Source organism: Scleropages formosus, chromosome 9, assembly GCF_900964775.1.
Source record: "Scleropages formosus chromosome 9, fSclFor1.1, whole genome shotgun sequence".
Taxonomy (NCBI): Eukaryota; Metazoa; Chordata; class Actinopteri; order Osteoglossiformes; family Osteoglossidae; genus Scleropages; species Scleropages formosus.
Window position 1 is genome coordinate 18,518,113 of NC_041814.1, and position 16,706 is coordinate 18,534,818.

General features: G+C 37.4%; 1 protein-coding gene across 1 annotated transcript in view; it reads left to right on the forward strand.

Annotated features, from left to right (window-relative positions):
* Window positions 1-16,313, forward strand: part of atf6 (activating transcription factor 6) — a 40,298-nt gene extending 23,985 nt beyond the window's left edge. The window contains exons 13-16 of the mRNA XM_018754164.2: window positions 1,988-2,055; window positions 2,702-2,813; window positions 7,114-7,198; window positions 13,261-16,313. Of these exons, the coding sequence (XP_018609680.2) occupies window positions 1,988-2,055; window positions 2,702-2,813; window positions 7,114-7,198; window positions 13,261-13,457 (462 nt within the window). The 3' untranslated portion in view covers window positions 13,458-16,313. The remainder of the gene's footprint in view (window positions 1-1,987; window positions 2,056-2,701; window positions 2,814-7,113; window positions 7,199-13,260) is intronic.
* The last annotated feature ends 393 nt before the right edge of the window (window positions 16,314-16,706 follow it).

The following is a 16,706-nucleotide window of genomic DNA, read 5'->3' on the forward strand; positions in this document are numbered from 1 at the left end:
TAATACTGTTCCTTTCTGTTTATCATAGCTCCTGCATCCACACATGCTCTGTGTAGGGAATATGAGAAATGTCCTGTCCTGCTTGTATTTTTCTCATCTCTGTGAAATGCAGGGCAGAACAATGTGTAATCCATATCAGATGTATTTGTTCATTAATCTCTTTATCGCAAGGAAATGCATCATGTTCTGACCTAAATTGTTGTTCCTCCCATTTTGAAGAAGAAATTTAAACTGATTCTCCCCGTTGGCGAGTAATCGTTTTCTGGGATCCTGAAAATCTGGTTTGCCACACCCAACATTATTAATCTTCAGTCAGCATTCCATCACACATTTTCAGTGTTTCCAGCGAGTTGATATTTGTGAGGAATAACATGCAAACTCAGAGAGAGGCGAGACCAGGTGGATTAAAATCAAGTCAAGCTACTCTCCATTGTCTTACTGGAAGGCTGTTCCAGTTTAGCGCAAGGAGCTGCTCTTTCTTGCCTTCTTTCCTTCTGTGTTCGGCTACCCCCTATGTTTATCCGTTGCACTCATCCAGCTCTTTTTTCTCTATTCCCATCTTTCTCCACCCTTTTTAGTTTTCCCATCTCACCATGGAATCCCATTGCTCTGCTGACAGTGCTGAAGTTTCGGCAAGAGGGTGTCTCATTTCTCTCTGTTTCTGGTTCCCCCAGAGAAACATTCTTTTCTAAATTTAATCAGGGAGACAATGTTAGCCAGTTGCTCTGAATGGATTTATAATCTTGAGTGTGGGATAGGAAACACTGCAGCTATGATTTTTCAGTCTTAATGTTATTGCATTTCGTAGAAGGGAGAAGTGATAACCACAGTGAACTGCACGATGAGGTTATGAACCGCGATAATATCATGACTGTTGTAACTCTAAAAGAGAAATACGGACTTGGAAGTTATCATGCCAGTGTTTATTCAGCTGTCTTCCAGACGGGTGTATTGATCGTTGTATTTCTTCCAGCAGTTCTCTAAGACTGAACACTGCAGGCAACCAGCCTTGACTTTAATATATCCACTGCCTGTGCTGTCAACGATAGCCTTGTGTGTCACAAAGATAATTATGCAAATAATCCATTAATTTCAGTAAGTAGCAAATGATCTGCAGGAATTGCTGACATACTGTAACGGATATCATTGGGTATAGTAACTTGGAGAGGAGTACCCTGCATGTAGATTGTGGACAATGTATGCCCACACTGACAAGGCTGATGAATGAACTGGTAAATAACTAAATAAAGACATGAAAGAGTCGCTGTCAGAGGAATGTTAAGTCAGTGTCTGAGTCTAGAAGTGGTGCTGAATCAGTGAGGGTACAGTCCTGTAGGTTGTGATGGAAACCTTCCTGTCCCTATTTGTCTGTCATCACAGTAGAACCCCTGTATTACCGCTTACATTTAGTATGCAGCTTGTCACTTGAACTATAATGGAAAATTAATTTCACTGTATATGCAAAGTTTTCATAATGAATTATAACCCTTCAAAAGGATAACGTAAAGCAGAAGACAGCACTTAACAGATTTGTATAGCACGCTTATAATATTCTGTGATGCATCAGGTAGCGCTTTTGCCTTTGGTTCCTGGGTTGTGGGACTAGACCTGGGTGTGAATCTTGTTCCCTGTGTGCAGAGTTTGCGTTTTCTTTCTGTGTTTGTGTGGGTTTCCTCCCACAGTTCAAAGACAGATATTTCAGGTGTACTGTGACTCTAAAACTGTCCTGAGTGTATGGCTGTGTGAATTACAATTATTTTTGTAAATTCAATTCAGTTTATTTTTATAGAGTGCTCTTCTCACGCAGTGGCACAGAGCGCTTTAAAACAGACATAAAGCAAGAAAAACAGATACAAAGACATGTACGGCTAGATTGTAAGTAGCTTAGTGTAGTTTCTCACAATATAAGCAATCTTAGGACAAATGCACAAGCTAAAAAAAATCAATGATCGTGATAATGTTTTTTGTTTCCTTGTCTTTTTTACAGAAATCGTCGAACAAGGATCCTCAGGTTGCTGAGGTTGTAACTGTAGAGTATCCAGATTTGTCTGACAAGTGAGTTGAATCTCTTGTTGTTATGATGAAATATTAATAGTTAATCTAGGGTTTTGAAACTTGATCTCATAGTCAGGCAAATAACTTTACCTACATTTCACTATCTGTATTATGATTTGTTTCCAAAGTTTTGTGGGCTCCTTGGTGAATAGGAGTAATTCTCACTAAAGTAATTTCTGTAAATCATGGGAATTTTAAGTTCTTGATACTGCTTTTTGTAGTAACAATCCAGACTTAAGGTAAGTGAAAAACAGCAGCATTAAACATGCAGGGAGATTTTACAACTGTAATTTTTAAACATTCTGGAATTTTATGAAAATCAGTTTCTGTTATCAGTCCTTTGTTTTCATTTAAGACAGCCTGTAGCATAGTAGTTAAAACAACTGCCTTTGGGCCCAAAGGCTGTAGGTTTGAGCCTCACCTCTGGCTGTCGTACCCTTGAGCAAGGTACTTACCCTCAGCTGCTCCAGTAAAATTACCCAGCTGTATAAATGGGTAAATAATTGTAACCTTAACATTGTAAGTTGCTTTGGAGAAAAGCACCAGATAAATGTAAGATTCTCAGCTGATTTAGTTTCATGAAAATGACATCAGAGTACAGACATAAGGGTTAGTCCTTACCAGCTGACTTTGTGTTCTCTCCTAGAAACTCCACCCGTGAACTTCAAATCTACTATGCCCCCCATCGTGGCTACAATGATTTATTTGAAGAGATTCGTCGTCGTGGTGACACATTCTATGTGGTGTCATTTCGCAGGGTGAGCAAAATAAGTATATACATTATAGAATATGTATCTGTTGTATAACTCTCTCTTGAATGTTTGCCTTGAATTATATAACCATATAAATTTCTTTCCAACAGCTATCATAGTAGAGTGTGTATATATATTGTAGAGATTTATCTGAGGTAAAGGTCATGCTGTCTGCTCTGATAGCATCAAGATGTAGATTTTGATTAATGTTTTTAACCCACCAAATATTTATTCCCAAACAGCCAGCTGAGAAGTTTCTGCCAGGTCTCTGAGTTAAATATTTTAGAATTATCTGTTTAGGTTGTGCAGTAATTTGAGGCAATCATTTTATCCAGTATCGGAAGCCAGAATATTGTCTTATTAGGTGTTTGCCATTTAATAATTATATTATGGCAGTAAAACTGCTGCTTAATATGAGGAGTAATACATCTGCAACAGTTGACCATACTTGTTGGAATATAGCTTTTAGAAAATTGGCTGGCATAGTTCACATTTTCTCCCATTTTAATAAGTCAGCTCCCAGATTGAATAATGTACTTTTCAAGTTTAATTTGCCTTGGAGGTAAACAGAACAGGAGGTTCCCAGGAACCTCTTGAAATCACAGAAAACCTCAGACCTTAACAGTTGTGGCCCAGGCAGTCCCAAATGACAGTACAAAATCACATCTTAACATTCTGCAGTCTACAGTCTGAAACAGTTTTTTGTTCTAACCCTCTCAATTTGGGGAAAAATACTATGGCTAACACATCTTTGCAAAAACTAGATGATTGTTATTGCTTGTTCATTTTTGGTCCTCTGCGCAAATGCTGTCTATGGTTAAGGTGCATAGTGTGCATTAAACTATGTGAGCTAGAAAACTTGAAACAGGCTCAAGCAAGCCATTTCAATTTTGGTTACCAAAAGGCATCTAGATTCTGCTTTCAAGATCTGAATTTTTAGATTTAATGTAGAACTGTGAGTCAGGGGCAGTGTTTTTACAAATTAGGAAGAAGTGTGGGTGACAGAATATATGGAAAATTATTGACTTGATGCATTTCTTGGCCACAAAATCATATATCAGTAAATTTTTGACTTTGTTAGGCTGTTACCTATTTGAGCTGTTTTGGAGGATTCTTCAAAAGTCACCTTAGGGTTCATTGTTTTTCATCCTGCCTTAATCCTTTTGTAAATTTCTCTTTTTGCCTCTTGTTAGTTGTAAAAGACATACCAAAATATTTTGAAGTGAGACTGAAGCATTAATTTTACATTTTGTTGATACCATCTGCCTCTAAGTTGCTGCCTGATACACATAGAACACTTTATTATTTTATTAAGTTATCCCAAGCTGATGACTTTAAATCTGAAACTGAGAAGCTCTTGGACTCCAACTGCTGGGTCCTTCCAAACTTTGTTCTTTGTTCAAATCCTTGGACCCAGCTGACCTTTCTATAGGCATCGATTCAGCATTCCACTGTTATGCTTGTACATACAACATGTCCTCCTCTGATTGTTCTGATTGTGTCTTCAGATTTCTTTACTTTAGTGTCCAATTCCAGCAGTCCAGTAGATACAATAGTCCTCCTTGGTTCTACCAAACCAGCCCATCCACAACAAAAGCTTTTCTAGAGCTTGTGAAACAAAATACATTTTATGCCTGGCTATGATTTGCACATCTGAGGTTAGTGGTGTTTTACAGGACACAGGATGTGTCAGTTTTTCACTTCTAAAAGTGAAATATGGAGTCTAACATGTGAAACCCCACTCATCATTACATGTGTGTTGGTGATGTCCTTTTGGTCATCATTGCATATGACACATTGCATGTGTTGGGGTATTTGTATTTTGTTTCCAAGGCTTCAGGGTGTATTTGCTGGACTGTTTTTATATGATGTTACTTTGAGCTTGCCAAGGTCCCTGTGTGTTCTGTGTTTAATTTGTGAATTGCAAAACATGGTTTGTTTTACCCTTAGCCTCTAAAACCCTGCCCTGTCTGCGTCCCATGCAGTTTTGGGAATTGCTTTTCAAATGTTCCATGACAGCCTACAGGTTGTTACATGGGTAGCTTCCTTCCCCCAGTTGTGTTTGGCCTTATTTGGGCAGTAGGTGTGGTAACAGTTAAAGAGGTTGTCTTGTGCCCTAAAAATAGCCATCTGAAGCCCCCCTCCTTACCTTCTGTTGGGGTGCCCTTGAGCAAGGTACTTACCCTGAATTGATACAGAAAAATACACAGCTGTCATTAACTCTGTGCATCAAAATTGGATCAGTGTTCAAGTTAAGCAACAAACGAATAATAAGAGTCTCTCGGAAACTGCACCATACATTTAGTTAGGCAGTTTAGGCTGTTGGGGGCCCAGTTGGATTCATGTGAGAAGGAATAGTTCAGCCTCCTTTTTCCATGACTGAGGTACAGATGCATATGCATGTAGGACAGATTACCTTCCAGGAAGAGCCATGCGTGACAATGGCTGTTTGGCCTGGCTGTCTATGCCTCTGCTGTCTTCTGATGTCTGCTGTCTGCTGATGGAGCAAGCAGACCCAGCATCAGGTTACCAACCATTCCCTACCCTTGGCAATGGGATATGATGAAAACACCAGGTTGGATGTGACCTGCAGACATAGTTGTCCTGCGAACTGAACCCCACAGCTTGCTTTCTAGGTAAACCTGATGAGGAAAAGTTGACATGCTAAAATCTGAGAGGCATCTTTGTTGTTTGCACAGTTGTCTTTGTTTTAGCAGCTCACATTAAATTTGGAGAACTACTGCCATATGTGAGAAAGGAGCCGCCTTGGAAACTCTTTTGCACTCACTGGTCCAAGTGATAGGTTTGTTTCTTTTAATTTCTGTGACAAATGGAAGGTCTTGTATTCATCTGTCTCACTGCAGAAAAATGTGTCCTTTTTCTTTTTTTTTTTTTTTTAAAAAAAAAGAGCCATTGACAGGGTTAGACCTGCATGCGAAGCCTCTTGGTAGACCCTATTGTGATGTGGCCAAGCAGCCTAAGTTAATTAAACTTTACAGAGGCCCATCTTGTCTCTTGTCAGGGGAAACCTGGCTCACACATGTTCTTACACCATAGATATTCTGTCTCCTCCTCCTTTTTCGTCACTGGTGGCTTTCACGAGGCCGAATTAGAATCGGAACACTGCCTGTTTGACCTTTTCTGGGATAGTCAAGTCCTGCATTGCTCCAGGGGAACCATGGCTTGTACAAATGTTCCATTGCTCATTGTCTTGTCCATACACAACGCTATGAAGCAAATGAGGCCAGATGTTCTGGTAAATGATGTCTTTAAAAAGAGTACACCTTTGTGAAGGAGTGAAGTGATATGGAAGAATGAAAAAGTGAAAGTGTTCTGCTCTTTGTGTCAGTGTATACAAAATGCAGCTTCTGGATGACCCTTGTGGAGGTTGACACACCAGGGCCTTGAGTGAACGGTGCAGCACATTAAATGTTTGCATGCGCACACATAGATTTTTAAGCCTGTAGACACTGCAATCCAAACTCTTGATGTTTGCTTGGAAAGAGATTAGGTAAAGTCTGGCCTTTCATTTGTTTGATCTTCCCAGTTTTCAATTTTCACCTCTGTAACTTGTTCCTAACCCTGAGATCCCAGCAAGGCAAAGATTCATTCTTATTTAATAATTCCACTTGTCAGTACAGAGATCTGTAAGTCTTTTCAGATATAGTTTGTATTCTATACTATTTTTATTATATTTGGGATACATACTAATTAAGATTAGTAATTACTAAAATAATGTTATTTCCACATTCTTTTTGAAATGCAATTCCTGATTAATTCATTTTGCAAGAATGTGCAGTGCTCATCTTGCTGCTTTTTTCAGTCTGCTTTTTTCTCCATGTTAATAGCAACAGTTACAGTCGTCCTCTTAATGACACTGCTAAATTCATGAGCGACAGGTACCGCCTGTAAACAGTGTGGAATTGAGTTGAATTAACATGAACCCATAGTCCTGTGTGCCTTTAACTGCCATTTGCTGGATGGCAGGTAAATACTGGTTACATTTACATTGCTACAGACAGAAATTTTACAGAACATGGAAAATATGCATTTTAATTTTTTTTTTTATTTTTTATTTTAAATTTTAAGTTTTTCATATACTCATAGCTTGCTCCTTGGGTTACAAATAAACGTACTTCATACATTTTTTTGCTATATATAATAATTTCATCTGGTCTTTGGGGGGGAAAAAAAAGCTTCTGTCCAATGCAATACATATTATACATCATTAACCACTTACATATTTCTCGTTGTTCATGTATTGCTAGTTTTAATTATTTTTCCTGTTTCACATCGTTTTTTTCAGGATCACCTGCTTCTCCCAGCTACCAACCACAACAAAGGAAGCAGACCAAAGATGTCAGTGGTGTTGCCAGCTATTAACATAAATGGTAAGTACTTGTTTTTACAAGGTTTTTTCATAAGGGAGGAATTTTTAGACTAATCAGAATAGAAATATCTGCTTAGTTTTTATTAAGATGTACAGTTCATTATATTATTAAGATTGATAAATGGAAATGTTTTATTACAAGAATTTGCAGCTGTAAGCACAATTACATAATACGTTTTTTCCATACTTATTTCTGTAGTACTTAACCCTGCCTGCCTTTTTGTTTTTTTCATATTTCTAATTTGAAAGCAGATTTTGACATGTTTGGTGTTCATAAGCCTGATACATCTCCCATGAAGGACATTCCCCCAATGTTGTGTTCTTTAATTACACATGAGTAACCAAGGATTTTCCCTGTGAAATGTGGCTTGTCTTAAACCAGACTGTTGCCAGCAAACACAAGCACTGTGGAGTGTGAAGGGTCAGCTGTGTCACTTCTCAATGACTTCTCTAGGGCCTGGTCTCTATGCACATTACTTTTAGACCTATGGAAACAGCAAATCAATTTTTTCAAAAGGAGAAAGTGTCATTTCTCTGGTAATACAGGAATGTGCTGAAGATTATTTCAGATTTTCAGGTTATCATCCACTGAAGAAATTATAATACCTCTTGATTTATGGCCTCAAAATATTTATTAAATATTTAGGGAAATACAGATAACAGGCACACTCATTATATTGCTACATATTCTGTGTTCCTTACTGATGGTATTTAGATTTTTAGATTTTTGTATGAGTTGGTGTGCAAATGGGTGCTGTGTAAATGGAAGCGGATGCATTTTAATTTTGAGTTTGGTACATGATATTGCTGGTACTCCTTTTAATACAGTTAAGATGAGTTTTTAATCTATGAAATGCATGGTATATTTTATGGCTCCCTTCTTCAATCAGTTTTTTTCCATAGGCTTAGAGTTCTCGTCATAATGAAATTTTGTATCTTGAGACAATAGTAAAAAATCTAAAGTAAATGCAAAAATGAGGACATAATCACTTTTAAAAATGCAAAGATTATTGGGACTAATTTTAGGCACTGAGTCAACAAAGGCTACACAAGTGATTTCATAAGAGGAAGTAGTTCACAGTTAACTAATATCATTTACATAACATTTTAAGGGACTGTGTAACCTGCATCACAACAGTAAGATTTTTTTTTTAACAATAACTTTGAGAAGTTATTTATAAGTAAAGATATTGCTATACCAGCTGTAGACCAGTGTAGTTCAGTTTAGGGCACACTTATTTTTTTAATGAGCTGAATTTCTAGAGAGATGAATAGATATATCCTCACTTTCATTACATCATTTTGCATCATTCCATGCTATTGCAAAAGCTTTTTAATAAAGATTAAGCACATACCAAATTTGTTGTCCTTTGCACAAACTTCACTCACTTATATTCTATGGTCTGTTAAGTGTTGTTTTATGGTGAGTATGAAACTATTTCTCCCACTAAGGATTTGAAGCTGTATTAAAGAGTTGTTTAAAACCAGAGCTTTCTTATATAGCTTTTTTCTTCTTCCCATCACATTAGCTTTGTTATTGCCAAGGGAAAATTCACCCAGATGGACATGATGTTGTAACACGGCAGGAAGAGTTGGGAATTGAAAAAATAATTTTATATTGGATGTTGTGACCAATTGTGGAGGTAGCAGCAGAAAGCTGATGTCTGGAAAATTTGAGTTTCATGTTGCATTATGTTAAGTGAAGAAGTATTGCTTTTTGCTGACTGTTCTTGAGCCATGAACTATAGTTTCACTCTGCACTGTTAGATGCATCTTACCCCTTTTGTTGAAACTATATAAAATTTAAAGCTGCAAATATGGTCCTATGTTTTAAAACAATCAGGCATTGTATATCTGCCAGATGTTTTAGTGGTTATATTTCGTTTTAGGGGGTGCGGTGGTGCAGTGGGTTGGACCGGGTCCTGCTCTCCAGTGGGTCTGGGGTTCGAGTCCCGCTTGGGGTGCCTTGCGACGGACTGGCGTCCCATCCTGGGTGTGTCCCCTCCCCCTCCGGCCTTACACCCTGTGTTGCCGAGTTAGGCTCCGGTTCCCCGCGACCCCGTACGGGTCAAGCGGTTCAGAAACTGTGTGTGTATGTGTTTCATTTTATTAAAAACTTTATTTGAAGGAAAATGGTCTGCAAAACACATGATTGTATAGGAAATGAATGTGTATTTCATGAGAGGCATAGCTTTCCCAAGATACAACTATATAAGGCTATCTTCAATGCATTTTTAGACTTGGTTTGAGTCTAGTTTGGGGAGTGTGGGTCCAGCAAGCCTGTCCAGGCCCCAAGCCAAAGTCAGCACTTCCTTTAGACCCCTGGGGTTCACCAGGCCCAGTTTTTAAAGCCCTGCAGTATGGCTGCTATTCAGTCTTTTGAGCAGTTGCCTAGCCATGGCCTAAAACCGAGTAGAGGTGGTGGTGTGCATGTCCTGAATGATTAAAAATGCCAAGGTGTGCAGGTATATACGCAGGTTTTGCGTGCATATTACGGTATATATTATCATAAAAGGTTTTCACACAATGCATAGCTGAAGTTTATAGCTCAGTTCTAAGTAACTTTTCCACACATGAGAGTGGAATAACTTCATACTTAGTCTAGGTCTTAACTTGCCCTTGGTCCATCCGATTTCAGGAACGATTTACTGAGAATGGAGATGTGGTGGTCTGCAGCCTGTTCTGGAAAACATAAGATACGAGGCCATCAGAGAACTCTCTCTCTCTCTCTCTCTCGATTCACCAATTTACCTAAAACATGTTTGAGATGCTGGTGCTATGGCCCTACTTCACAGCAGGATGAACACTGACTCTTGGTTTACTCCCAACAATTGCTCAAATTACGGTGCTGAAATTGCCCATGTGAAAGTGTTGGCTTTGGCTTCAAAAATAAATGAATTGTATGTGAACTGAAGGTAAAATGCCACTGGAATAGGAAATATCACAAAAACTCTTGATCATACTTTGATTATTACATGATTATCACATTATTACTTCTCTCGACTTTTTGGGCCTTTAAAGATTTTTTTTTTTTTTTTTTTTTTTTTTTTTTAAAGCTTTGTTTGCTTGTCTTTCCATAGGGTGACCACTGTGTTTTCCATTAACATACAGTACCAGTCTACAAATCATAATGCCTTACCTCCCCCTCAAGTTATGTGAGACTGTAAACTCACACACAGTATCTACGAAAAGTTTTGTAAAGTGTTTCACTCTAGATTTTACTCTCACCATTTCCATTAAATTTCTTTTTATTAAGTGAACTGTTTCTGATTGGTTAACAGGCTTGAAACAACTGACTTCAGAAAGCTGGTTGCACTCCACAGAACCAGCTGTTTAAGTTCCCGTTATTAGAAAACTTGCTAAGGAGTTTGTTATTCAGTACTTAATACTAATAGTCAACACTATATACATGAGATGTACAAGTTAATCTTTTGTTTGTAACCTAAACTTTAATCTTGTAGTTAAGAAAGGATGCCAAGGACCATAATTCTTATTGTATTCACAGGTTTTCCTGGGCTTTAGGAACACAAACTACTTGATGAAATTAATTTCTTTGGTGTCTCAGCCATGACCTTTTCATTGCCCCCCTTCTCTCTGAATCTCTTTGATTATACACCTACACACCCTTTTTTCTCTTGTTGGATGTGATTTCACATAAAAAATATGTGAATGTCTTTTGATCTTACGTAAAAGGAAAAACATTGAGAGATACAAGAGAGGAAAAATACAACATTGGTAGGAAGAAAAAAGAATCATTTGTCTTATGATGCTGTTTGAGGCTATTTAGTGCTGGCTTCACATTAAACTACATCCTGGGAACTGCATGAACTACTTGAACTACCATCTTCTAATGTAGCCACATTAAATTAAATCATTCACAGTTACATGTTGTACCCATTAGGGTGTGCAGTCTGTTTCCAAATCACTTTCCTCTGAAAGAGTTTGCTTGATACTTCTGATGCATAGTTTGTATATGTCATGAAATCTTTGTTTTGATGGAACTGATACAGGAATTCTGCTCTGTCATTCTGCCTCAATTCTGTTTGGTCATCTGAGTGAAATTTTTTGCTTCTTAGCATATGGCAAACATGAGTAGAATTCTTGTGCACTTGACAATGATGTACATAATCAAAATGCCTTTTATGTACATTTAGAAACATTATGAAATTATACTGTACTTAAACAGCATTCCAAGTCTTGCTTTATAAGCAGAGGGTTTCTTTGTATGTCAGGATATGATTCATCTTATTCACTACACCCCATTCTATTCATTGTCTCAAAAAACTTTAACTACATCCTTACAAGATAAAAAAAGCATTTCTTGATCTAGCCATGATCCTTTGACATTCTTATTAAAAGTTTAAAATCATCAAAACTTTTTGCCAGTGACATGGTCACTTGTACACATAATCATATTTCTCTGCATTGACCACAGTTTGCACACAGCAACATCTATAAAAGTAGCCCTTTAACTGCAGTACTGTGTTGACCAACATGTACAGATCTATGCACAGCGTCCTCTGCAGGTGGCCTGATTCTGCATACACAATTCTGACTTGGTTATGCAAGCAATGATGCAACTCTGTAGACGTGTCCATGTGCTTCTGCTCATGAGTTGCGCTGCCCCCTCAGATAACCCCATTCAGCTCCAGATGGAAAGTTTAGCTCTCTCTGGAATAGCTATTCTCCATAGCTGCATGACACAGGCCTCAAAATATTAAACAAGTGTCAATCTTATGATTGAAGCATAATTTCTAGCTGCTACTTTTGTGTTCCTCTTAACAGCTGTTGTTAGCTGTTCAAAAATTAACCTGATACCATGATTAATGATCTGAATTTCTAACATTTCAAGTGCCAGGGCCATTAGAAGTCTTGCAGCTGTACTCTTGAGGTGGTAAACTCAACCAGTCATTTGTATAAATGGCATATTTGTAATGTTGAGATTTTGTATTGGTTGAAAGGGTTTACCCATTAGAAACACTTCCGTTCTTTATTCTCTCCCATTGAAGACTGAAGTAAAAGTATCTGTTGTAAAGCATTTACATTCATCCTTTCCATATGGCATGTGTTAAGTGTTTCCTGCACTTCACATGGTCCAGCAGCACAGGAAATTGGTCTGTGATGTGTCAGTAGGCCTGTACTGTAAACTTCACATGTGTTAAGGACACATCCATAAATACAGATCTTCCATTAGTTTGAAATTGCTTCGCAAGTTAAAACAAGAACATTCCACTCTTATTTACAGCTGGTATCCCAGCCTGAAGAGAGAAGTTAAGGTGTATTCCCTCTTCCTGGTCAAGATACTAAATTTGTGGGTCATTCTGATGTTATGACAGAAGGATTGCATGAGGTGGAGGTAAAGGTTAAAAATGTTTTTTAGAACTATATCTGGTGCCCCTGACCTGCACTTTTGTTGTGTGGCCTATAATTCTGGATTCCACTTTCTCTGTCTGCATATGGTACAAATCTGAATGGAGGATCGCCAGTTCATGATTCTTCCCAGCCCCATCTATTTTGGCACTATACTTTCTGTGTAATGTGATGCCAAACAGTCCAGGTCACATTAGATCTGCTGACTGTGGCAAAATGGCACTATTTATTTTTTCAGCTGCCTCTCAAGAAGAAATGTTTCAAACAAAATACAAACACAGGTCCTTTAAGATTAATATTGCTAATGCTGGTATTTATTAACACATTTTTCAATGTAGACCTCTTTACTTTTTGGACTTTATCAAGTACCATACATGATTAAAATGAATTCAGTGAAAATTAAATCAGTTTTGCATTTGAATTACAAACTATATTCTGCAGCAAAATTGGGTGGAAAAATTTGGAAAAAGGTTTTAAAAATACTTTAAGACCAAAGCTGACAGTATTTAACAATCTATGACTTACCCATTTATACAGCAAAGTGTTCTTATTGTATGAATTCAGGGTAAGTACCATGCTCAAGAGTTCTGTAGAATGAGCTGGAACTCAAACCTGTATCCTTTGATTGCAAAGTAGTTCTAACCACTGCTGTATTTGTTGTGCCTAATGAAAACAATGTTATGTTTCTTACAGATAATGTCATAAAGGATGATGAGTATGAGGTGATGATGCAGATCGATTGTGAAGTTGTGGATACCAGAATCCTTCATATCAAGGCCTCCAGTATTCCACAGTTCCTGCGTGTCAATCACACCAGCTCCTTCTACCAGTCCACATCACCTAACACCCAGGCCACACCTCCTCTTGGTGTTCTCGTGGGTTCTGCTTAAACTTGTACCAGCCTTTCAGAACCAGGTGAAACTGATAATTCAGTAGAAGTAAAAACTTTGGTATTTAAAATGATTGATTTTGTTGGTTACCTCATGAGTTTGTTCAAAGCCAGTTGATAAATGTCACCAATTTAGAGAGCTGGATGTCTTGCAGTACTACTTCAGGTTAGGTTCCTTGCTCAACAGTGAGTCTTCAGGTTAGTGATATGTCCTTAAATGCTGTGCTACCCTCTACTCATCAAATGAGGGACTGTTCTAAAATTTCTCAAAAAAGAACTCGATTTACCTCCTTGATTCCAGTATTTAGTTGCAGGTGTACTGTATTCATTTGTCACAAGCAGACTGTGTTTTGGCAAAGATGCTCTAGATTTCTCATCTTAGAATAGAACCTGCTACTTACACATCACTTACCCATGTGACACATATGGGTATACAAGATTCAGGGAGTGACCAGGCATGCAATGACAGTGAGTGTATTTACAAGATTGTAAATTTGTCTTCCCATAATATGCAACTATATAGTTAAGACCAGGGTTTATATTAATGTAACAAATGTCAAGATGGCTTCTCAGAAATAGAGAACCAAAAACTCTCAAGAATGACAGAAATGTAAAAATGAAATACAGTGAGTTCAGGATTTCTGACTAAATCCCTCAAGAAGCCATCCCTTAACCTTAAATGCAAACCACAAAGATTGATGCACATTCTCTTCCTCTCTCTTCAGTCTGACTTTTAAAGTCTCTTGATTTAGCTCAGTTGGCCATACCTACTGGTAGTCTCTTGTTAAACTATTTATAGGTAAGGCTGTCAGTCTGGATGGAGACTGGGTGTGGACAGGCTCCTTCCTGCCACCAGTTTATTCTGTTATGTCTTTATGGCTTTCCCCTATTTAATATTTAGATGGCCACTTTTTTTTTTTTTTTTTTAAGAAGTTTTTTTCCATTTCACTTATCCTGGTTACTTAGAAAAGAAGTTGAAGGTATCACTTGAAAGATGTTACAGGAATAGTAGCTAGGTTTGTGTTGACTGTTTTTAATATGAGTAAGAATCGGTTTTCAGCAAACAGGATTGTTCCAGTACAAGTAGTCCTTATGCTTACATTGAATGTGCAACACTTAGACACTACATCTGCACTGCATATGCACAACATAATTGTATTTGCAGTATGTAGCTCCTGCTAAGTTTCAGCAAAGAGTCTGTATTTCCTTACAGTAAATTTGTTTAACCACTGCACAGATTGTGCACAGATTTTGATTTTTATTCCTACTGGTTACAAACCGTGGGAGAGGAGTTCAGCAGTGGTATAACTTTCCTCGGTGTGCATATGGTAAACGCATCAAACCCCTCCAGTCTTGTGACCCTACAGGTAAATGATTTGGTTTTGTGACTGAAAAACCATACTCTGATTTTCATTTGTTCTCAAGGATTCCCATTTAAGCCTTTTGACCTTCACATTTCAGGAGGTAACAGTGGGACATACGCTTAAAATGGGTTTTTAGATTTGAGTACATTTTGTGGAAATGTACTCAAATCTAAAAACCCATTTTGAGTACACTTTGTTTTCAGGTGAAAATTATGTAATACAAGTACTGTAAAGGCACTTGCCACCTCAGAGGATTTTTTTTAAAACGTATGTTTGCATTAGCCATGAAGAAATTCAAAAAAATCTTTAAGAAAAAGACGCAAGCATTGAGTTCAAAAATCATTTTTACCAATTAATGCAAATTGTAACCGATTCTGAAAACTTAAATGTCAGTAAAAGGTTTAAGTAGACAGTAGACCTGGAAAATTTGTCACATAATTACGTTGCTAAGACTTCAGGAATCAGATGGATGTTTCTAATAATAAAACAATTTATGCACTTTTCCCACAAGTACAGCAGCAGCGTTCTTGTCAGGTTTCTAGGGCTTAATGTGATACGCTGTTTGATATGCTATTTGTGTACCTTATGAAGGGAAACCTAGAAGTACATAACTTGGAAAAATAAAAAAGCTGAAAAATGTTAATAATGAATTTTCTTACATTGCAACAAAATTCTTCAAAACAAAATGGATCTGTCAGCTGCTCTGCACCCTGGATTCTTTGGCTTATTTAACAAATATACTTTTCATTTGCTTAGATATTTTTATTCAAAACCTACTTACGAGTTCATTTATAGTAAAACAATTCACAATTTTACAACGGTTCAGTCCCACCTGGGCTTGAATATGCAGTTGTTCACTCATTTGCTGAAGTGCTTTTCCTGGGTCAGTTAACCTGGTCTCTGTGTTTCTTTTGTACTGTTAAGGTAAACATATTGAAACTAGTTTAAAAATCATTTTTGACAAAGCACTGACAGTGGTTTTAAGGGATTTATGTGAATTATACTGTCAAAGAATGGACTTATTTGCTCATTTATGAAGTATCCTGTATTTTTTGTTATTTATAGATTATCCAAAGTTTTTTAAAATAAATGTTTAGCAATCCAGTACAGTATATATCATTCACATGCATGTACTACTGCCTCTATACAAGTTTTGTTTTGATTCTGAATGTGACTTTTTGTAATCCATGGGAGTTTAAAATCGCTTACTCTAGTCTGTTTATTACAAAGATTGTAGGGGTAGTTTCTTCTAATACTGTCTTCAAGGGAAAGGGTCTTAAAACTCCTCTGTCAATACAGTATATTGTCTGTGGAGCACAATGCAATGCAAGGCAGCTTCTGTTTGTAAATTTGATTTAAGAAATTTTGTGTTAAGGGTATGATATAATGCCTGATTATCTTCACATTAACAGTTGAATCATCAGTACATTATATACTAGCCTGAACTGCAGTCTTTATTACTTATATTCCTGTTCAAGTTTCTATCCAGTATTAAAGAGACTTTTTGAGGTTGCACTGTTTTTCTTTACTTTTAGCTGAAAGAAATTAGTGTGTAGTATATTGTAATAGATTTTTTCAGTCCACAAGAAGGATTTAATTTACTGCAAACCAAGATAGGTATTGCTATGAAATCTCTGGAACAGCATAAAAATGCCTTGTCCCTCTATAGGAAATTGTGGGGAATAGTCAAGTAATTTAACTATTACACTTATTCATCACACAAATGAACAAATACTGCTTTATACTCACTCACTTGTGATAACAGCTTGTCCTAGTCAGGATTGCAGCTGTCGAAAGCCTACCCTGGAATCACTGGGTGCGAGATTAAGGGAGGGTACACCCTGGTTGGGATGTCAACCATAGCCACACAGATGCACACTCACATT